We start from the raw sequence: 23,603 nt of genomic DNA on the forward strand, positions 1-23,603 counted from the left end.
GGTGGCATTATCACTGATTTGCATGAGATCAGAATCAGGCCCTAAGGACACCCCTTGGGGGCCCTCAGTTGTGGGTAGGTTCAAAAAAGTACCAGCTGATTGTGGCTGCAGTCTGCAGACCTTGCTGATATCAATCTGAGCAGGAAGTAACTTGGCCCAGGCACCCTCCAGGGAACGGAACTGCTGCTCTGGACACAGTGATTGTATTGCACTCATCCCTGCGGCATCTGGCCCTAGGACTGCGGGGATGCCCGTTCTATCTGGCCCTACAGCTAACAACCTGGTCCTTGAATGCGCCTTGCATGGCAAAGGAACTGATACTTCTAAAGCAAAAAAATGCTGCATACTCCACTCTCCTGAGGCTGGGGATTGGACGGAATGACCCAGCCAGAATGGGGCAACAGCTTTCAAAAAACTGCCTGAGTTTAGACTTTTTCCAGGAGCAACTGATAGAATTTCCCTGAGCTATTAGATCTGCTAGCCAGACTGGTCAGACCAGTGATCTATGCAAGAGCCCTGATCCTAGAATTTAGAGAAAGAAAAGACGTGTTCCTGATGGCCTCAGAGCTTCAGTGACTTCACTGGGGTGCACAAGGACTGCATCCTGCCTCCAGCAATGGTGATACTTCAAGAGATGATGAAAACTCTCATCTCACATACTTGGCCAAGTGCAGATCGCAGCACATGGGCAAGTGGAAAAGCACTTGGGACCACTGTGACGAGAACAGACCTGGAAGCGTGAAATTCAATTCCTTTGCCTGAGCTGGCACATCGGCCAATGTTTGTAAAAGTTCATCATGATGGTAACATTTCCCAGCTACAGCACTGGACTCAACGATATTCAATTCGGGTATGAGAGGGAAAGCGATGGAACTCTTCCTAAACTCCACCCACAATCCCAAACTCCCGCCCACAGTCCCCAGCTCTGCCCACAACTCCAGTCGTCCTGAAGGCTGATCAACGGTGTTGACATTCAGTCATCACCAGTAGGCTTTAGTCAACATTCTCCATTGCCATGGCTAAGGAGCATCCACACCCAGCAGAGCCACTGTCTGTGTGAGCAGATGCATGCAGAGAACACAGCATCAGGGCAGGTTGCACAGACTTTCTTTTCATTCACAAGGGCTAGCAACTTCTTTTTTCTTTAAAGTCAGTTTAAATTCTAAGTGCTGGGATGATGAGCAACAAAGAACCAGCAAAACCTGCCCCGTCCCCCGTCCCCCCAGAGTGAATTCAGCATTGCAGCTGCATCGAGAAGTATCACTCATTTCATAGACCCCTTGTTCTTGAATCATTTTGGGCCAGCATCCAAACAAGTTTTGATTTCATTACACTCATCATGATCTGAACGATCTCGAGCCAGACCCCTCCAGTCACATCTCCTCTCCAGCCCAAACAACTATTATGTATTTTACTCTTAACTGTCTGCTTTTTTGCCCTTCTGCCTTTTATTTAAAATTTCCCTCTACATGATAAAGCCTGGCACTTTTCACCTCTAGATCTCGTAGTGATTTACAGAGGTGGGGGAATGTCATTAATTGCTTCGCAGTGACAGGGAGAAAGGGAATGGACCTTTACCCAAGGTTACATAGCAAGTGAGCGGCAGAGCTAGGCACAGACCCAAGTCCTAACTCCAGCTGTTGTGCCACCTCCCCTGAATCATAGTGCCTCTCTGCCCTGGGTAACTGTTCCTGTTCAGTAAATAGCTTCAGAACAGTTTTCAAAAGTGACCTCTCATTTGGGGTGCCTGTTTCTTCTGCATCCAACTTGAGACCCTGCAGCCTGCTTTTCAGAGGCGCTAAGCATCCACAGCTCCCAGTGACTTCAACTGTGCAAGTCACTTCACCTCTCTGGGCCTCAGTTTCCCCATCTGCAAAATAGGCCTAATAAACTTTATAAAGTGCTTTGAGATGCCTGGATGGAAGATGCTACATAGCAGATGTTGGGACGTCCCATTGCAGAGATCTGGCTACACTGCAGCTGGGAGTTGTGATTCCCAGCCCAGGTAGACAGACTTGTGCTGCCTCACAGGAAATTCTTTCTTTCAGGCTCTCAGCTCAAATGTCCACGCCTAGTTCCCAGGGAACAGCTGTACCCCAAGAACTGGCTCTTAGTGGAAGGAAGGCAGAGAACAAGACCAGTTGCTGCTTGCAACAGCTCCACATGAAAAATCTACATGCCACAAAACTAATAACAATACGGCATTTCTTCCAAGACTGTCTCCTGCCCGCATGCTGAAGGGAAAGAACTTGTAAGACTAGGTATGACAGCGCCACCTGGTGACCTCTGCCATCCCAGGCATCCGGGGACAAAGCCGGGCAATCAGCCTGGGTGAATGCTTCCAGGGCATGGCCTCTCCCCCAGCACACAGTATCTCCTCATGCAACCAGACAAGACGCATGCATTGGGTCTCACCTGCCTCACTCCCAATGCCTCCATTGACAAAACACTGCGCTTTAGACCTCTGGTGATTAGTTAGATGGTTTAATCAAATGGAACGTCCAATTCTCCCGTGTCATTTTCGTAAGCGGAAAGTCAGGTAAAAACTCTCATCTAATTACAATAACGACAACACGTATGTTACCATAGCGATACTAAAATCAGTTAGAGCAAGATTTAAACAATAGCAACAATGTGTCATAGAGTTTAAGACCAGCGGGCACCACCAGAATATTTCTCTGACCTCCTGTATATCACAAGCCATGAGCACCAAACCCGACCCAATGAAACAAGCAGGGGTTAAAACACCTTAGGGGAGGATTAATATCACACACAATAAAACCCAGACTGGGGCAGCTAAGAGGGAGTTCAGATGGGCCACATATTTCATTACTTAAAAAATGAAATGAACAAGCAATTCATCATCCTCCGGTCACTCTTGAGTGTATTTTCAATCCCAGTTCCCCTCCTTTCACCTGCAAGCACGGATCACCACTATGTCTATCCAGGTGCTCACAGAACCACCGCCTCTGAGCATCTCCTAAACATCAGTGAACTGAGTCCTACCACAGCCCCCAGGAGCTGACCTCTCAAATGTTTCGCGGGAAGTCACTTGTTCCCTGTCCAGCTCCGCACAAATCTAGCACCCCCTGGAAATTAGAGACATGAAAAATCAAGACTCAAGGAGCTGGAATTACAGAGAGAGCTATCTGTGAGGCAGAAGGGCATCCAGCAGCATTGTGAGCTTCCTGCCTTTGTCACCACCCCGGGCAGGTTGAGAGGTAGGATGGAATTGTTAGCTCCTTTCTATACATGGAGAACGGAGGCCTAGAGCCCGGGTGTAGAATGGGATTTGCAGTCTGATGTTAGCATGTGCTAGCTAACACATGCTTTCAAAGTCTATACCAAACACACTGCCCTTAACCAAAGCTAAATGGGCAGAGGTAAAGCCCCCGAGGCAGCCACACCTTTAAACCTTAGCCAGGACAAGGCCAGAATGGGTAAGTGATTTGACCTTGCTGACTAAGGAAGTCTGTGGCAGAGTCAAGAATTCAACTGTTCAGAGCCTTATCCACAAGGCCAGCCATCCTCCCTCCTCTCTGGCTGCTGCCTCTTCCCCTTTGCCAGCTCACTCTGTCTTTGTGAGTTCATATTTGGTGCTGGGGCACCCTCTGTATGGACAGTCTCTTTCCGAGGGGCTCGCACCCAAATCTTCAGCACATAGATCACCCCTGCAATCTGACACTTGCTATTGGTTTTGCTCCATTCCCTTCGGCAGCAGAGGGGGCAGCCATCCAATCCATAATTAGTATTTATTAAATGTATTACAGTAGCACCTACGAGCTTGATTCCTGGACTAGGACCCCATGGTGCTAGGTGCTGTACAAAGGGTCCATCTTTGACTCTAGGCCAATTAGAGCAGCAGCATGATCATAACACAATGAGGCGGTTTAGTTTCCCATGCCCCCTTGTGAACTGGGTGAATGGAAACCTCAGTGTGATGAGGAGCATCTCAGTAATGGGGAGCGAGGAGAGGAAACCTCGTTATCCTCCCTCCAACTTCACAGTACTACTTGGTTTCCTCCCTCTCCCCCTCTTGCTCAGGCTCTCCGTTGCCTCCACATTCCCGTCACCCTTAGCCACAGGAGGGCAGAGCCGCCGCATCAGAGGGCCACCTCGCTTTTTGCTTTCATCTCCAATTCTCCCTTCTCTCGGGACCCTTTGATAACGAACAAACACGGTCAGATAATTAGCGACGAGGTCGGGCACCCGCCAGCAGCATGCGCGCGCTCGCCCCTCCCCCTGCACTCTTGGGTCCGATCAAGTAAAGCCCCAGTCTGAACCACTAGAGCCAAAACCCAGCGGACTCTTGCAAAACCAAACCCAGCTGCGCTTTACCAACCACATCACCAGTCCAGCTACCGGGCAGCAAAGCTCCCAGCGCCTCCCATGACATTAATTAGCCTGTTCCCTATGGAAACTACAGCTGATTCCTGATCTGTGTGCTGAGGATCTGGGGCTCATACCTTACAGGGGCCTTCCCGCAGCAAATTGCTCCTCACTGGGGCTGAGAAGACATTTCCCCCACAGGACATGGGGGTATTTCAGCTTCCTCCAGAGCACTGCGTAAGGCCTAGCTGAGTGTATCCACACAATTCTAGCTTAGGTGGAGGCTGGGCTCACAACAGGAGCTGGGCCAGAGGATGTCTCTACGGGCCAGAGGCCTCCAACAATGGACCCTGGTGATGGCCATTGGTGGAATTCAGCCCTTCCCAGCTCCTTCTCAGAGATCTTAAATCAACCACATTAAGGTCTCAACAGAGACCATACAGTTCATAACTGTCACCCGCTGTCCTTAGCTCACCCCACTGTTCCTGAATGCAGCATCTCAGAAAGATAAGTCCTTGTTCGGGGCCTTCCCCTGGGATCAGTTTTAAAACCACGTATCATCAAGGTACGTGACAACGTCTTTCCAAACCATCCTGGTCCTGGTTAAAATACATACGATGGGTCTCTTCAATTACCCAATAAACAATAGAGGTTGGCTGAGAGCCTGTTTGGTCAGTGGGGTAAATCTCTATTGTAGGGTTCCTTCTAAGGGACGGATGATTTTTCACCTCAAACCATTGGGAGATACTTGGTTTCACTGCAGCAGCATTGGGACACACTCTAAGTATATCTACTGGGAACCTTGGCCCAAGTTTGGCCAGCATAAAGTTTTACTATGCAGACATAGCAGCATCTTTTCCAACCCTAGGAGCTCAGATGGATTCCTTCCCCCCTCTAAAATGAATAGCCTTTTCTCCCTTTAGTGACCTGTTAGATTTGACCCTAAAACAAACACCAGCAATGCTCTTTTGGAGCCCTGGCTGTTTGAAAAGGGGACTGACCCGAGCAAAGAGAAAATATCCAGGTGGGTACTTTGTACTCTTGTCATCATCGCACACAGACATTCACGCACAATTTTTCTAATGAACATTCCCAAATGTAGGCAAATCAGAGATCAAGAGTTTGCAGAATACAATGCCGTCAGGGAGGAAGTTTCAGGGCCCGGGAAATAAAAGGTGGTTTCTAATGGAAATGACAGAACTTTAGTGGAGCATCACTGGTAAGTTCCACTCTAATGAGAAATCCTTTTCTGGCTTACAGCGTGTCACAGAGCATTGCACACAATACCCAGGTAAGCCTCCCAGACAGTCACCACCTATTAGACATCATTGTTACATGATTCACTTTCATGTTTCCCATAACCCACCATGAAGACATTGGCTTCCCCGTATATTTTAAAATTCATTAACTACTTCAGGGTCTATTGCATAGCCCTTGGGATGAAAAACTAATAATGCAATAAGAATGTTAATGTAACCTCACAACATTGCTGTCATGGATATATATTTGTTATGTTGCCTTTGTAAACAATGCTTTGTATTGACCAGACCTAATGCAAGCATGATATTAGGCATCTTGTAAAATTCCCGCTATGATCAACAGCAATGTTGCAGGCAGGTTGGCCAAAATCTCTGGAATTTCCCCATTTTCCTAGCTCTGGGGAAGTCTCTGTTAATCCCAGGATTGCCACAGAGGTGCTCCAAATTCTAAGGTGTTTTTCTCCATTTGAGTTTCCCATCTGTCCAGGAAACTGCCTGAATAATTAATTATTACCTTCCTGAGTCTCCTTTCATCAGAAACCCACCTGATATCTCATATGCTTGCATCAGCTGGCCCCTGATACTATACCACTGTCACCAGGCTCATTAAGATTGATCTGCGCACGGTGAAAAGCCCGACACATAATTATTGCAAATATCAACAATCCTATTAAAATGAGATCTGTTTATTTGCTCTCTGGCTCGCTCCAGAACGTGTGTGCCTCCCAAAACTACCTGCCACTCTGTGCAGTCAGATTGATCCCATCAGCAGGCAAGGGAGTTCACAAAGTATTAGTTTAAGTTTTGCTACTGTCATTTTCTTGGCATGTAAAAATAAGAGATTCTGAGCATGGAAGACTGGGACCCAAAGCCTCCGTGAAATGTAGGCAAAGGGGCCAGATTTCAGTTCCAAACAAAGATCCCACCTGCTCCAAACTGACTCCAAGGCACTGACCCCACAATATAGAAAACTGCTTCAGAGAGGTTTCCATCTGCAACTCTGGAGCGCCTTTGATTTGGGGTGAGGGAAGAGGGTCACATTTTTTGAGTGGTATGTAACCGTCCCTAGCCTGGCCTGACAGCAAGGTCACGTCCCAGACAGAGTGGTTAATAATGCTAGAGCACAGCTAGCCACAAAGCACAATAGAGCATGAGGAGCAGGCACAAACCCTTGTCTTACCAGCTGAAGGCAGCAGAATCCAACCAGCGTGCATCGCCCATTGCATTTCCCCATGGTTTCCTGGCTGGAGCCTTGTATTTTCCCCACACTGGATGAGTGCTGTCTTCCTCCAGCTTCAGCAAGCCTCCCTTTGCCAATAAAAATACCCCTCAGAGAGCATCAGGAGGAAACCCGCAGCACGCCTTGGTCTCCAGCTCTCTGCCAGACCCAGCACTTTCTTCACAGCAGCACTCCTGGCTTTTGCATGCTGCCAGGATAGCCTAGAAGCAGGAGCGGTTCAGAAAGGGGCATTTTTTTCTCCCCCACCCCTGCCTTCTACAGCTCTGTCTGGACTTGCCACATTTCCAAGACGCGGGGACAACAGCGGATGATCAGATGTTGCCATCCATCTCCCAGGAGCTGCTCTGCGATGGCTGAGACAGGCAGAGAGAGGAGAGAGGTGGGGAGGAGGGACGGGGAAAGCAGCTCCCTTTGCTTTGCACAATTTTGCATGGAAGATTGGCTTGGAGCTCTCAAGCCCCTTCTATTGTTCCCCCCACCCCCTGACACAACCAGGATTTGGGCCCCTAGGGAGAGGGAAAGAAAGGGAAGGGCAAAAAACTGAAGAGATCTTGGGAAAGGCAGGAGAGCCAGAGGAGGAAGCCAGGCTCAGAGCTGCATTAACAATCAAAGCTGGGGAAATAATACATTCAAGCAGCTTTCCCTCTAGGACCACGTGGCTCTGGCTTGTCTCAGGGCGTGGAGAGCCCAGACCAGAGTTCTGCACTCTGCACCTGAATGGATTTTTTCCTCTTCTTCTTCATTCTGTGTAACAAAAGCTCTGCTTGCCTTGAACTTCAGCCCTGTCTGCATTTGGGGGGCTGGGCTACTAAAGAAATGCCTGGTGTGGATATGAGGTTTTGTTTATTTGTTTGTTTATCTCACTTTGTATTTTTAAGTGCAGATCCCCAGTCACGGGATGAATCCTGGGTCCAGCTGGCGCAGTTGGAAAGAAGGAAATTTTTTAAGACCAAAGATTTCCCAAAGCAGCCACTCGTTTTTGTGTGAGAGGCTTTCTGGGAGTCGCAAATCAGGCACTCAGAATCAGCAACTGTTTTTTGAAAATGTAGCTCTGAATGTCTCATTGAGAAACGGGGGCAGTGAGATCAGAATCCTTCATTACTAAGAGAAGGCCTCAGTATGATCTCAAACTGGGGTAAAGCAGGAGCAACCTCCCTGAGGACAATGGATTTACTCTGGTGTAAGCATGAGGAGAAGCTTGCCCAGAGACTTTTAAAACTGCCTCAAACATCATCTAGAATGAAGGATTCTGCCGCCATATACTGAGAGCCCTGGGGCAGGACTGTCTGGTCAGTTTCAGGAGCTGGATTTATTTGATAAGGAGGTGCAGACCAAATAGATTGTTAGTGCTATGAGCAAATAATCACCATTGATATCGACCAGTATTGGTAGGTAAGAGAAATCCGGTTAGCCCTTTAAAAAGAAACCTACGGAAATCCCCCTGGAAAATCCTGTCAACTTTACTCCCTTCCCCAGTCATCAGCCCTGCATTTGTAAATTTTCTGCAGAGGAGACACAGAGCTCACAAAGGTCACTGAGCAACCGTTTGCAAAAACAATGCTTTTGATTCATTATTCTCCCCTCCCAGCCCTACAAATTGCAGCACCATGGTTGGGGGGGGGGAAACAAGCCCACCGGATCTGGGTTATGGGAGCCATGTAGTCAGGATGAATAAAACAGGGCACGCATTTGTTTGACACCCAATTCTGCTGTCATTTGTCCTGTTTAAAAGGTAAGGATTTAGGGGAAGCCGGGGAGGTTTGCAAAGGCAACTGTAGGGTTTAGGGGTGCGGGTCTTGCTGGGAGTCCATAGGACGGTGCTTCTAAATCCTTTTAGAAAACCCTCACTTAGACTTCATATGGGATAAAGACACCAGAATAGTTGGTTTGAGTTTAATTCAGTTTTCTGCCCACCTCAAACCATCAGCTCCAGATTTTCAGAGGTTCCCCAACCAAGCCAAAGCCTCAGCGCTACATGACTTGTGCTTTTGAGTAGCTTTATGCACCTGAGTTCACTGGGACTAAACTGATCCATGTGCCTCAGTGTTTGCAGGATGGGGGCCTAACATTTCACATGCAGGCTGGCAGGTGTAACACAAAGGCAGAGTGTGTGTCATGTCACACTCTAGTGGCTGGTGTGTTAGAAGATAACAACCTACTAATGCTACTGGCTAATGGAGTCACTCTGTTAGTTCAAGTGGTGATTGGTAAGGGCTGAGGTTCCCTGCTGACAACCCATGCAGGGAACCATTACACACACACACACGCACACACAGACAGGTTTTTGCCTGTGTACGGGAAGTGGTTTAGCAGCCCGCTCTGTATGCCCAAATGCAGTTTTCATGTAAAAGGCTTAGCTTCTGCATGTGAAAAAACTTGACTACAAAAATATCATGAGGGCATCAACCTGAGAGCACTAAACTGCAGATGGCACATGAGTGTGCTGGGCCGGAGGGCAGGTTTAGTGGGCGAAAATGCTGCCTTTCCTCTCTGTTTCCTGTGGAATGGGAAGTGGAGAGGAAATCATTAGTTGCGAACAGATACACTTTTAAAAAAAATAGCAATAGCTTCTTTACACCAGGTTTGAGTTCGTCCATTTCACAGTTGTTTTTTAACAAAATTTCTACAACTTGTCCTACTTCCAGGATCGACAAATCAGAGACACAATGGGCCAGATCCTCAGCTGGAGCCAATGAAGTTTTTCCGCTGACTTCCATGGGCTTTGAATCAGACCCCTGTTGTAAATCCATGGAACTCCACTGTGGTCCAGCAAAGGGTTAACACTGCACACCCTTCCTCACGTGAGCAACCTCACTGGCCTGCGTGAAACTGTTTGCATCAGCAAGGACTACTCAGAGGATGAAGCACTTGTGGGGTCAGGCCCCAATGGACGGCTCATACATATACCAGTAAGACTATCCCTCTTCTTAGCAATCACCCAGCCACAGAGCCACTTTATCCACATCCCGTCAACCTGCATCCTCAGGTGCCTATCTGGAAGTGATGAAAATATTATAGGTTTGTTTCTGCAACTCATACTCAGGGGGAACAGCTGGAACTCACTTCCAGATAGGCACAGTGCTGCCTCATGGATAGAGCACTAGATTAGGATGCAGAAGACCTGGCACAGCCACTGGGTGGCCTTGGGCAAGTCACTTGACCCCTCTGTGCCTCAGTTTCCCCTTCTGTAAAATAGGGCCAGTGATACTGACCTCCTTTGTAATGTGCTTTGAGATCTACTAATGAAAAGCACTAGGTATCATTAGTATTACTCCCACGGATTTCAATGGGATGGGAGTAAGTACTATTTCATAGGTGGATATTCACCCCCAGGCCGGGGACTGTGAGACATAAATATAGGCCTCACGCTGGTCCTCTGCTTGGGGGTGAAAAAGGATTGAAGTGTTCCATCCCCTTATACCTCTTCAGCGATTGCCAACCAGCCCTTCCCAACTCACCCCGTCTCTGGCACTGTAAGATTATGGAAGGTTCTGACCATCATCATGTAAAAGGTACCTGATGTAAAATAATGGAAGTGATAAATACAACACAATGGCACTGGGGTTTCTGGCCAGCTCTCAACCAGGTGGAGGGAGAAGGAAGTGTTGTGAGGAATCAATTTTAGATTAAAAAGGTCAATATACCATGTCAAGCAACTTAACTGGAAAGTGAGGAGATAACTTCATTTGTAAATGGGGGGAAAAGGTTGTGTTGCTCGTTTGGTTTGCAACCCCCAACCTCCTTCCAGAACATAGGCATGTATATATGTTGAGAAGAAGAAAATGGATGACATGCAAATTATGGGGGAAATAATAGGAGGAAATTAAATCAGGGTCACATTATTCATTCATGGAGATGGGAAGAAGCTGTGAAGATAAGTGCTTTGATGTACACAAGACACATTGTTTGTGGAAAGCGATTCTTTTTTAATATCGCTGCCTTTTTCAAATGGTAATGTGTCGCACGGGAGATGACAGCATTGCTTTCAGCTGTCCCTCATTAGGGGAGCAGTCACACACTGGCACCAAAGGAACCTTAGAATTTCAAGGCCCTCTCCTTTTGGGGTTTTAAAGCAGGTAACAACGGCGAACAAGAATGCTTCTTTTGCAGAACGCCTTGAGAATGTCTGATTCAGAAGGAATTAAATAAACCTAAAACCTTTGGACTGACTTTTTCGTTCAGGTTTCTAACAGGATGCTTTACTTAGTTTCATTGATTCATTTCAGATTCAAATAATGGGCATCTTGCATTTCAGCCTCAAGGATGTGGAGATGCTTCCCAAATCAGTCCACAGCAGAAGGGCAGCCACCTCTGGGGTGCAGCACAGAAACTGTTTACTAGCTCACAGCAAAACTATATAAGAGTTTAGACATACATCCATTATCCCGTAACTATGGGGACATTTGTATGCTGGCTGTGGGTAACAACCCATATTAGACTTTGGCCAAGACCCCCAGGCTAAATGTGCACAAACTGTCTCTCTCCTCCTTTCTCTGCATTGTGACCGCACGGCATGGCCGTACAGTCAAACCAGCTGAGTAAGGGGCAAGAGAGGGTTGATCTGGCCACGTGCTGAGCACACAGCTCCTGTAGAAGTTAATGGGAATTGGAGGTGTTCCGCACCTTGTAGGCGAAGGCACTTGATGCGCAATCAGCCCATGGTTCGGCAATAATAGTAGCCAACGATATAGGGGGAAAAGGTGACCGGTCCATTAGGCCCTGGTCAAATCTTGTATCTCTAGAACCCATTGCCTGGAAGACCCAACAATGCTGCAGAATGATAATCGAGAGCTTTGCTCAGCGAGAGGCAGAACCCTAGGGTCCGAGTCCTAGTTCAACCAGCTCAATGTGGGATCTCGGGCAAGTCATTTAATCCAAGATTTAAAGCGGCCTAGGTCATACGGGATTGCAGACCCGGTCCAAAAGAATAGAGAGCTCTGAAGTGGATCCAAGGCTGGGAAGGGGGCCTTTTAAGCTCACACTTTGTTACAAACAAATGATATCCCATCCCCATGGCAACAACAAACCCAGCACTACTTGGAGAGCACAACAAACCCAGGTGTTCCTGCTCCGTGCCTCAGTTTCCCCATCTCTAAAATGAGAATACCAGTACCAGCGCCCTGTCTCACAGGGAGGGTAATGAAGTTGCTACATCTTTGTCATTATTATCATTATTTATTAGATGCACTATTGGAGCATCCAGGCATCCCAGGCTCAGACCAGAACTCCATTGTGCTAGTTGCTGTACAAATACAGTCCAAGAGATGGTCCCTGTCCAAAGAGCCAACAATTAAGTATGGAGAGTGCTCTAGGAGGGCTAAGGTTGCTATTACAAAGGACAAAATAACAGAGCAGCAGTCTTAACTATGGCAGCTTCTAAATACCCCAAACTCAGTGCAAATGCACCAGAGGACTGAGAAATGGAGACTGCCCAAGAAGGAACTACCTGTTAGTCCACAGGACATTTGTCTTGCCACCCACTATTCCTGGAATCTATTTATATTCCCCTCATTTATTTCTCTTGGCTGCTTATAGGATAACTAGTTACGCTTGTGTATGGAGGAGAAAGGCAGTGGCTCTGTGGCCTTATTTCAAAGCCCCTTCTCCATGAAACAGGCTTATCGCTTTGCTCCATTGCTTTCCATTTCGAAGGCAAATAAGTTCCCTGGATTCAATCTCTTTCGCTGGTTAAACAGTGTGTGGAGCTGAGCCTGTGTCACAGATGAAAGAAACGGAGATGAATTCTTCCCTGGATGAACTTAGGGGTGGATGTGATGCAGTGAAGCCCAAGAATAGCATCCCAATCTGATATCCTCACAACATGTGCACGCACACACACACACGAAAGCAGAGGACACTCTCCTGTCTTTCTCTGGCATCTTCTGCCCTGTGGCCAGGTGACCCCTCAGTTCTGATCCCTGCCAGAGTGTAGGAAGCCCGCACTGCTTTGATGGGGGAGGTTGGCTGTTAATTTGTTTTCCTTTCCCAGGCGCTGGAGACAGGACAGATGAAATGTTCCACGTCTGTGCAGTTTCTCAGGAAGGGCATTGTTCAGCTTACTGTTTGGCTCACATCCTGAGCGCTGCGAGCTGCACTGTATGGTAGCATTAGTGACCTCTGGTGATTGAAAAGGAGAAGTTTACCCACAGGCTGAGCCTCAGTTTTGCTGATGCTCTGGTCCAGTACCGGCCACATCTCTACACAGACCTGGAGATGAGTCCTAACACACCCAGGGAGGAGGAGCAGTGATGAATGTGCAGCCTTGGGCGGGGAGTTGATTTTAAAGGTGAACTTCAAAGCTTCAATTTTAAAAAAATTGCTTACAGATCCCACATCAGGGAGAGAATTAAAGAATCATAGAAATTGGAGATGAAAGCAGCCTCTGGTCACATCCAGTGCAGCCCCTGCAGGGCAGGACTGTCCCCTACAGCAGGGGGCTGCAGACTTTTTCACTGTGTGGCTCGTTTCTGAGGAGCTAGACTCTGAGCACCTCCTCTCCCATTCCCAGCTACACAATGTCCCTTGCCACCAGTGCAGAGATTGCCTGGTGGGGGATGCATGGGAACCAGGAGGAGGGGCCAGCCCCATGTGAGCAGCCGGCTCTCTGCGACCCACCACGGGCACTCCATGGGTACAGCTACCCATCCTTTCACTACAGTGTGAGCCACCCGAGTTTTAAAGGTCTCAAGGAACGGGATCCCCACCTCTTCCCCAGCAGCCTCCTCATGGATCTCGCTCGGCACCATTAAGTATAAATCGTCCTTCCCACGCCCCATTGCTTCTCAGTGCAGCCCCTGGCACTGGCCTAGACAATCTCTCTCCCGCCTCAGATCCTGCAGATCTGTGCAAATGGCTTAGCCGCCTCTTTGCCAAACCATCCGTATTTCGCTCTTTTGAAGCCTGATCTGGTCAAGTCAACAGCAAAACTCAATGATTTCAAGGATGTGAGATCAGGCTTCAAAATCTTTCCTCATAAATCAGCCCCTTCAGTTGCCTGGTCGTTTTTCTGAACTTCTGTAAGCTCTCTCCAGTTTGTCAGGAGCTTCCTGGTAGTGACGTACCTAGAAATGATTACAGGATTCCAGGGGCCAGATCCTCAGCTGGAGTAAATCAGCACTTCTCCTTTGACTTCAGAGGAGCTACACAGATTTACACCAGCTGGGGGCTGATCCCAGGCATATAGACTTTGAAATGACATGCACTGAACATGCAGAGGGCCAGGCCAAAGCCTCCCCCTCCCCAAAAGTGCCACTGAATTCCTCCGAGGGCCTTCAACATAGTGATGAATTTCATCCTCATGTTATAACTCAGATCTCTGGAGATCAGTTCCTCCTTCATTTATCTGCCAGGATCCTAGTTCCAGGAGCTGTGTTTCCCTGACAGCCACTGATAACATCACTAACATATAGCGTAGCATATTTGTGATGTCATCACCTGTTGCAGAGGGATCGGAGAACCCTGAACTCAGGTCCCGGCAGGTCACGGAGGGGGAACACATTTTCAGATCAGTTTACAGATGCCTTTTACAGCTGCCTATTTAGAGCCCCACTCTGCTCCCATTGGAGTCAATAGCAAAATGCCTCCAAGCCCCTTCCCCAATCTACCCCTGCCCTACCAGCTGGCCAAGGCCCTCCCCCAGTCTGTCCTTCCCATCCTCTGTGCATCAGCAGACGGGGAATCTCTCGGGAGCTGGGTCCTGCACTTTTGCCTGAACTCTGCACCTCTCAGCCCTGGCCCCAGTTACACATGCCCCGGCCCTCACCTGCAGTCTGCTGATTTCAGGGTGCACCTGTACAGCTGTGCTTGTAAAGCGGGCCTAGGGAAGGTCCATGTCCTCAGCTCAGCTGACTCTGGGACTCTTTTGCTCTGTCCCAGCCTGGATGGCTCTCTAGTTTAAAGCATGTGATGCTCACCCTTTGGGCCTGCTAGAATAAGGGAAGGTCTGGCTGGAAAGGACCCTCCTTTTGACATGGCTTGTGCTTAGGGCAGTGCTTCGGCCCCTCACCCAATACCAGGTCTTGAGAACCCAGCTCAGAGCTCCAGAGAGAGATTTCCATGTGACCGTGGGAGCACACATTCAACTCCCATGCCACATACTCTCCGCTGCCCATACTGACACTCCCCTACCCATGTCTCTCTTTCTCTCCTTTTTCATAGGCTTGCATTTTTGACTTAGGCATTGCTGCTGACCAGTCAGAGCAGCAAACTGGCTGTCAGGACTCCTGGGTTCTTTTCCTGTTGCTGACTCACTGTGTAACCTCAGTCATACACCAAGACCAACATTTTCAAAAGAAGCAGCTGGTTTTGGGTGGCCTAATGGGGATGATTTTTAAGAGATGGTGAGCACCCTCCACTACAGCTGAAATCGAGGGAGACTGTGGACACTCGGCACCTCTGAAAATGAGACTCAGGTGTCTCGGGGGGAGAGGGGGCAAGGCACTCAGAAGCAGTGGAAACAATGTCTGTTCTGGTCCCAGCACACACTCAGGTTGCTGCCTGTGAGGCATATGACTGGAGGATAGCAAATATGATGCCAATTTTTAAAACTTAAAGAACCATAGAAATTGGAGATGAAAGCAGCCTCTGATCACATCCAGCCCTTTTAAAAAGAGCTCCAGAGGTGATCCCGGCAATTACAGGCTGGTAAGCCTGACTTCAGTACCGGGCAAACTGGTTGAAACTATACTAAAGAACAAAATTGTCAGACACATAGATGACCATAATTTGTTGGAGAAGAGTCAACATGGTTTTTGTAAAGGGAAATCATGCCTCACCAATCTACTGGAATTCTTTGAGGGATTCAACAAGCATGTGGACAAGGGGGATCCAGTGGATTGAGTGTACTTAGGTTCCCTCACCAAAGGCTCTTAAGCAAAGTAAAGTGTCATGGAATAAGAAAGAAGGTGTTCTCATGGATTGGTAACTGGTTAAAAGATAGGAAACAAAGGGTAGGAATAAATGGTCAGTTTTCAGAATGGAGAGAGGTAAATAGTGGTGTCCCTCAGGAGTCTGTACTGGGCCCAGTCCTATTGAACATATTCATAAATGATCTGGAAAAAGGGGTAAACAGTGAGGTGGCAAAATTTGCAGATGATACAAGATTACTCAGGATAGTTAAGTCCCAGGCAGAGTGTGAAGAGCTACAAAAGGATCTCTCAAGACTGTGCGACTGGGCAACAAAATGGCAGGTGAAATTCAATGTTGATAAATGTAAAGTAACGCACATTGGAAAACATAATCCCAACTATACATATACAATGATGGGATCTGAATTAGCTGTTGCCACTCAAGAAAGATCTTGGAGTCATTGTGGAAAGTTCTCTGAAAACATCCACTCCATGTGCAGCGGCAGTCAAAAAAGTGAACAGAATGCTGGGAATCATTAAGAAAGGGACAGATAATAAGACAGAAAATATCATATTGCCTCTATATAAATCCCTGGTACACCCACATATTGAATACTGCATGCTGATGTGATCTACCCATCTCAGAAAAGATATATTGGAATTGGAAAAGGTTCAGAAAAGTGTAACAAAAATGATTAGGGGGATGAAACAGCTTCCGTATGAGGAGAGATTAATAAGACTGGGACTTTTCAGCTTGGAAAAGAGACGAGTAAGAGGGATATGATAGATGTCTAGAAAATCATGACTGGTGTAGAGAAAGTAAATAAGGAAGTGTTAATTACTCCTCATAACACAAGAACTAGGGGACAACAAATGAAATTAATAGGCAGCAGGTTTAAAACAAACAAAAGGAAGTATTTCTTCACACAATGCACAGTCAACCTGTGGAACTCTTTGCCAGAGGATGTTGTGAAGGCCAGGACTATAACAGGGTTCAAAAAAGAACTAAATAAATTCATGGAGGACAGGTCCATAAATGGCTATTAGCCAGGATGGGCAGGGATGGTGTCCCTAACCTCTGTTTGCCAGAAGCTGGGAAGGAGAGACAGGGGACGGATCACTTGGCGATTACCTGTTCTGTTTATTCTCTCTGGGGCACCTGGCACTGGCCACTGTCAGAAGACAGGATACTGGGCTAGATGAACCTTTGGTCTGAACCAATATGGCCGTTCTTACGTTCTTATGTCCAAAAACCCCAGGCATCTGGGATGATCCTGAGCCCATAAAGCTGGACAGCTTTCCATGTGCATAGCACCCTGACAGATTTCCCAGGACAGCTGTCAACAAAGGATGGTCCTGGGAAAACCTGGACAGGTGGCAATCCTAATATACACAGAGAAGACAGATGAAAACATCAAATATTCTTGCTGCAATGTTGCAACATAGCACAACTTTATTCCATAGAATTCCAGATAACAACACACAAGAACCCAAATACAGAGAGAGAGACAAAGCAGGCTGCTCCTTAGAGCAGCGAGGCACAATTTAACCTATTCCATTCTGCTGCTAGGCTCAGATTAGATGCTTCCCTGCAGAGACCCTGGCTTGCAAGCAGGACTAGGATCCCTTCTCCCACCACCTTTAAAGTGATAGCTTGCAATTCCAACACAGTCCTCGGTATACCACATTGGCCTTAACCTCTCTGCACCTGAGTGTTGCTCTCTGTACAATGGGAATAATGATACTACTTTGCTGTCCCTCACAAGGAGGTTGTGAGGCTTTTACACACAGTTATGAGGTGCCCATTCTCCCAGTCTCTGCATATTTTGTATCGTGTGAGACCAGGCATATTGGGAGGGGGGTTAATATATAACCATTAATCTGGCTGATTGTGGCAAAGGGCTGGGGTCTAAGGCCTGATACAGGAATGCAGGCTCTGTGGCTGAGTCACCATAAGTTGGTGTGCCCTCAACAATAGAGCGGGGAGATCTCACCTCTACCCCCCACCTCCCTATGTTTCTCCCTGACCAAAATTTTTCCAAACATCCAACTTTTTTTCGGGGCGGGGGGGGACAGAAAAAGGTTTTTTTGACTAAATGGAAATTGACACTAAAAATGTCCATTTTCAGTTGCAGAAAAGGGGGGGGCGTGATTTGGGGATGTTTTGTTAAAGGAAAATCTGAAAAATGTCAAAGAAAAATGTTGACAAAACCAAACAAAGGTTGATCTTGATCAGAATTTTTTGCAGGAGAAATCCTTCCCCAGCCTGCTCTGCCCACGAGCGCCACTGCCATCTCTAGCCAGATGCCCTCAGCCGGGCCCCTAGTTTGGACAGGGCTCGGGGAAGCAGAACAGGAAAAGCTCAGAGAAGACCGAGAGAGACAGGCTTGCAGTCCCCAAGTCCTGAATCTCCCTGAGCAGTCAGAGCCCTGCTGAGGCCAGCATGAGAAAGTCCACATGGCACAGCGATCTCCCAACACTGCTCTATGAGCTCTTCCAGCGAAGAAAGAATGGGAACAGCAGCACACAACTCTACTCACTCCTGCCAGACCTCATGGGCAAGTCATCAAGCCTTCCTGGTCGATCGTGTTGATGGATACTAATGGAACAGCCTGGACCCCGACCTTTGTCCACGGATAAGGGTGAGAGATTGTTGACCAAGGAGGCTGGTGCAGTATCTGCGTCACACTCAGGCCCAGCAGCAGATCGAGGTCTCCAGATGGCAACAGAGCTGTTTCATCTCAATCTTCTCAACCATGTTCTCCATGGAGAATCAACTGGGGACTGGGCAGTAACTGGCTAGTGACAGAAGATGGTTTTCCTTCATCGTGGAGGCTTGAGTTCTCCCTCAGAGAGATGCCAACAATTTCTGCCATTAACAGCTCCCAAGCCATCCCCGCTGGCTTCCCCGACCTCGCTGCGGGATGACAAGACATAGCAACCACTGGGCAGAATCAGGGAGAAGATCACAGGGTCAGACTACAAGGTCTCAACTCTGTCAAACCTTCCTCACTCTACTAAAGGAAGGCCAGAGTGGCCATTGAGAGGTAACTTCTCCACCTGGTGCCCAGCCTGGGCTGGGTGCTGGGCAAATGGAAGGGTGGCATGCGGGAAAGATAATCCCTCCCAAGCCTTTCAGGGGTTGTGGATCTGTCTCTGCTTGGCTCCAGGTCAGTGGCTTTCCCAGTCTTGCTCACACCTGCCAGCTGGCTGCATGCTGAGCTCTGCACTGCACATGGGTTGCTCTGCAGGGACCCCCAGATCCTGCCCCCTGAGCACTAGTTCCCCTGCCTGAGGCTTCTCCGTGCTTACAGAGGCAAGGTCCCTGAAACGACACAAACCAAATCCCCATCTATAACTCACTGCAGCAGGAGCTGTCACCTTCCTGCTCTCAGGTCTTAATATACCATCTCCCCATGACCCCTAGCAACATTAACAGTCGTGTCCCCAAATCCTCCCCTGGCCCCTCAAATCCAGCATCCCAGGGTCACAGGTGGCTACCCTCTTCCCCGCGGCTCCTAGGTGGCCCATAATGCTGCCAGCAGCCAGCCACAGGGAAATCCTGCACTCAGCAGGGTGGAGGCCTGTTCTTAGAGGGAAGGACTTGACTGGAAAGACAATAGCCAAGTGGTGGTTAGTAGCTGGGACAGGGCATTTGAGTAACACGGGCAGTAATTCACGGCATTAAATGGCCTATCAGAACAAGATGAAATGTTGGCTCATTTATTGGCAAACCAATCTGTGACGGGAAACCAGCCTTTTGGGTTATGGTGATGGCAAAAAAATATTTATTCTGATCCATTATGCAGATTAGCCCTGAGTAACCATTTGCAAAGCATCCTGCCACTTAAATGCAAGCAGAAAAGAAAAGCAATTGAAACAGTCGAGTAATTCCAGAATCCTGCCACTGGCTGCAATTCTTCGAGCAGCTCGTGAGAGGGGATTTCTCTGCCGCGCTGCCACAGATGCTGGCAGGAGCAATATGCGGCAACAGCTTAATGCAGACGACTCTCGGAACAGAGGGGTGGCTGGTTTATTTACAGCCAATTTCCACCATCCTACCTCATGCTGTAGTGCCTTGCTGCACAGACCGGCTCAGTGGCTCAGGTTGACTGCCTATGTCCTGCAAGCGTGTTTAACCCCTGCAGCGCCAGGCTGACTCTGTCTCCCTCTAGCAGCTAGGCTGCTGCAGAGGCGTATGAATCCGTCCGCACAAGCAGTACCAGAGTCCCAGCTTTCAAGCCCCCAGTGCCATTGTTTCCGGCGCCTCTGCTTTCTAGCAGAATGGAGCAGGTCAGAGAATTCGCCGGCTGTGTAGCTGAATTAGGCAGTACACGCTAATGGGCCTCTGGCCATAGCAATGCTAGAGCGATACAGCAGGGCCCTGGCAGAGAATGGGTTAATGCACAACGCTTTACCTGCCCAGAACAAATCCAGCTTTTAGGCAAGGTTCCTGCTAGGGTTAGAGGAGACATCGGAGGAGCCAGCATCAAAGAGGGGTTCTGGCCCCTCCCCTCACCCCTATTCCCTGCTCTGGAAGTTTAGAGGGACTGGAACTGAAAGGACCTGGGGGAGAATCGCCTGGTGCCAGCAACCGTCCACTGGCCCCTTTGCAAGCCTCCGCACAGGAGCATGCTGGGGGCAGAGAGAGGCTGTCAGGGGTGGGAGGTGGCATCTCCAGAGCACACTGCGACGGAGATTCAGAGCTGTTCTTCGAAGGCTGTTGTAATAGGGCTAATCAAATTTACACCAGTGGTTGGTTTGGCCCCCGGAGTGGCTCAGGATCCCAAAGCAGCTTAAAGCCATCTTTGCCCTGGGCTGCACCTTCTGTTCTGCAACTCCTGGAGGTGTGGCAATGAATCCCAGCCCAGGAAGAGGTGGGGGTGGGAAGAGCAGGAATGGCAGAGATGCTGATGAACAAGAAGTTATAAGTTCCTACCAGCGCCACTGCTAACCTTTCAAAATCTGGCTGGATATTCGTGCAGAACGACACAGTTTCATCATCAATGAATAAACAAATGTATATTCCAACTAATATTTCACTGATTTTATATAATTCCCTGCCCGTCTCCAAATCAATGTGGATTTCTGTGGACCATCATGAAAGGACTATTATTCAGCATGTTGTTATTGAATCAATACAAAAATTAAAATGCATTCACTCCTTCATTCTTTCTCAGATGTCGTCGTATCGCAGCCTGTAGCTAAAAGCACTGCAGATTATAAAATCTATCATTTAGCCTTGGTAGCTTGCAAACTTCATAATTAACAAAAAAAATCTATTCAGTTTCTCATGTAATTTAATTAGTTTTATATTAAATAGCGATTAAACATAATCTAATCCTGGAATACAGCAAATAATTGTTTTCCGTTATTTTAGAAATTATCAGTTGCTCATTATAGCTATCAAAGTCATTATGCACCTTCTGAGCAATCCAAAGGGAAAGGACAGAATGCACACATTGTAGTAATTAGTGATGGATGGGGAAAGGGAGGAGGGTGAAAATGGGAGGAAGTGAGACCTGGTGGATAAGGGATTAGATTGATGCTTGGACACCTGGATTCTGGTTCTGGCTCTAGTACAGGAAGGTGACCTTTGGCGGGTCAGTTAATCTCTCTGGCCCAGACCCTCAAAGGTATTTGAAATCAGAAGAAGTTAGGAATCTAAATACCTTTGAGGATCTGGGCCTTAATTTTCCATCTGCAAAATGGGGATGATAATCATACAGCCATAGAAAAGAAGGGCTGGATGAGACCCAAAGAAGTCATCTAGCCCAATGGTTCTCAATATTTCCAGACTACTGTACCCCTTTCAGGAGGCTGATCTGTCTGGCCTACCCTCAAGTTTCACCTCACTTAAAAACTGCTCGCTTACAAAATCAGACATAAAAATACTAAAGTGTCACAGCGCACTGTGACTGAACAATTGCTGACTTTTGCATTTTGTCTGTATGAAATTTTAGTTTGTACTGACTTCGCTAGTGCTTTTTATGTCGCCCATTGTAAAACCAGGCAAATCTCTAGCTGAGTTGATGTACCCCGGGAAGAGCTCTGCATACTCCCAGGGGTACGTGCATCCCAGGTTGAGAACCACTGATCTAGTCCATGCCCCAGCACTGAGGCAGGATTATGTATATCTCTAATACTTCCTGTCTGTCTTCCCAACATTCTCCATGGTATAGGCAAGAGTAATTGCCCTTGTCGCATAGCTGAAGCTTTGTGATTGTGGGCAGAGCTGTATCTTCTGAGGAGCAGGTAACAGCTGGGGGTTTGTGAAGCTCTCTCTCAGGTGTGTTGCCTGCCTTTATTATGCACGTTACACTGCAGGAAGCCGCCTTGCGCTGGGTGGCATTCAGTGGTTTCCTTAGTGCCTGGCGTTCCTCAGCGGTTAAGAGCTCATGGTGTCCATCTGGCCTTTGTAAGGGACGAGGGCCAGTCATCTGATGTGCAGCGTCCCCAGGCGACTGGGGAGTCTTTATTAGCTTCCAAACATAGCGGAAAAGAGCAGAGAGGAAATTTTCTATGGTGTTCGCATGAGACCCATGTGGGAACAGCATTACATTTTTCATAAGCTGCCAACCCGATTTCATGGGGTCTTGGAAATTCATCCTCCGGGGAGTGTCCGCAGGCAGCTTGAGGTTGGGGGTTGCTGATGTTTTCTTTGCAACCTTTACATTAGCAGATCTCTGTGCAGGGATGTTCGTGTTATCCATCCATCTGGCAAACGTCTCCACATTGTCCATATGTAAGGTGGCTGCTCTGCATCACTTGCCCCTCCCCAGGGCTGGGAGAGCTTTTCTGCCTGACACGGCCTTCATTTAAGGAACAACAAGACAAGAGAAGCTGGATCTGCAGTACAGCGGGATTCAAAACACTCACCTTGGCTAGCTCATATCCCCATGGGGCCAGTATGGATGTGCTGCTCAGCTCTTTGAGGCATGGGTGGGCATTGCAAAGCCATTACACCACAGAGAACACACACATCAGCTCTGTGTTCCAGTGTGTGTCCACTCCCCAGAGTTAACTCATGGACAACAATGAACTGCAGGCTCTTATCTTAATAATAACAGAGGGCTACAAGAGAAGGCCGCCTCTCCTACCCCACACCCTATCCCTAGCATAGACTGGCTTGGGTGTCACGAGATCTAGTTCTATTCTAACATCCTTGTGCACCTCTCTGTGCCTCAGTTTCCCCTAAGGATAAGAAGACTGACCCGCCTTTGTGCAGCACCCTGAGATCTCTGGATGAAAAGTGCTACATGAAGGTGAAGCATCATAAACATCAGGCCATTCCCAGACTGTTTGAGTCCTGCTGGTGGCGGGGAGGACCTGGAGTACACATCCAATGACAACCCGTCCAAACAGCCAGGTTGTCGGGTGGAGAGACGGAATGTTCCCCTGTCCACATGCTTGCAATGAGAAGGGGCGAGGAGGGCCCATGATCAGAACTCCCCAAGGAAAAGAAACGGCCCCTGGAACCAATTCAGAGTGGAACAGAGGGAGCAGCTATAGAGACCTGTACAAAGGCCAGAGAAATCAGCCCACACTCATCCCTAGAGCTTTGCTGTTGAAGTCAAGGGTGCCTCAGCAGCAATGAATTTGGTTCGTTATATTGATATGATTCACCATCTGCTCGGTTATTCTCATGGACCTTGACACCACAGTTAGTGCAGAGCATCACTGCTAAGTGCTCTGAGATGAGATTTGAGGCAGAGGAATGGTAGTGTGCGAAAACTCAAAGCCGGGAGGGAGGGGACTGGAGGGGCTGAGGGGCCGTGGGTCTTCGTTGGCAGATGCCAAGCCTGGCCTTCCTTTTTCTGGTGGCCACACCACATCCCAGTGACATGCATCTAGCATTTCAGACTGTCCCTAGGTGAGTGAGGAATGCATCAGAAAGACCTTGTCCTGCTGTCCAAGGACCTAACGGAG

The 23,603-nt window shown here is 48.1% G+C and overlaps 1 protein-coding gene across 1 annotated transcript in view; it reads right to left on the reverse strand.

Annotated features, from left to right (window-relative positions):
• Positions 1-7,144, reverse strand: part of NKAIN1 (sodium/potassium transporting ATPase interacting 1) — a 215,372-nt gene extending 208,228 nt beyond the window's left edge. The window contains exon 1 of the mRNA XM_050932379.1: positions 6,769-7,144. Coding sequence (XP_050788336.1) covers positions 6,769-6,822 — 54 coding nt within the window. The 5' untranslated portion in view covers positions 6,823-7,144. The remainder of the gene's footprint in view (positions 1-6,768) is intronic.
• Positions 7,145-23,603: the final 16,459 nt, after the last annotated feature.

The sequence above is a fragment of the Gopherus flavomarginatus genome, chromosome 22 (genome assembly GCF_025201925.1).
Source record: "Gopherus flavomarginatus isolate rGopFla2 chromosome 22, rGopFla2.mat.asm, whole genome shotgun sequence".
Taxonomy (NCBI): Eukaryota; Metazoa; Chordata; order Testudines; family Testudinidae; genus Gopherus; species Gopherus flavomarginatus.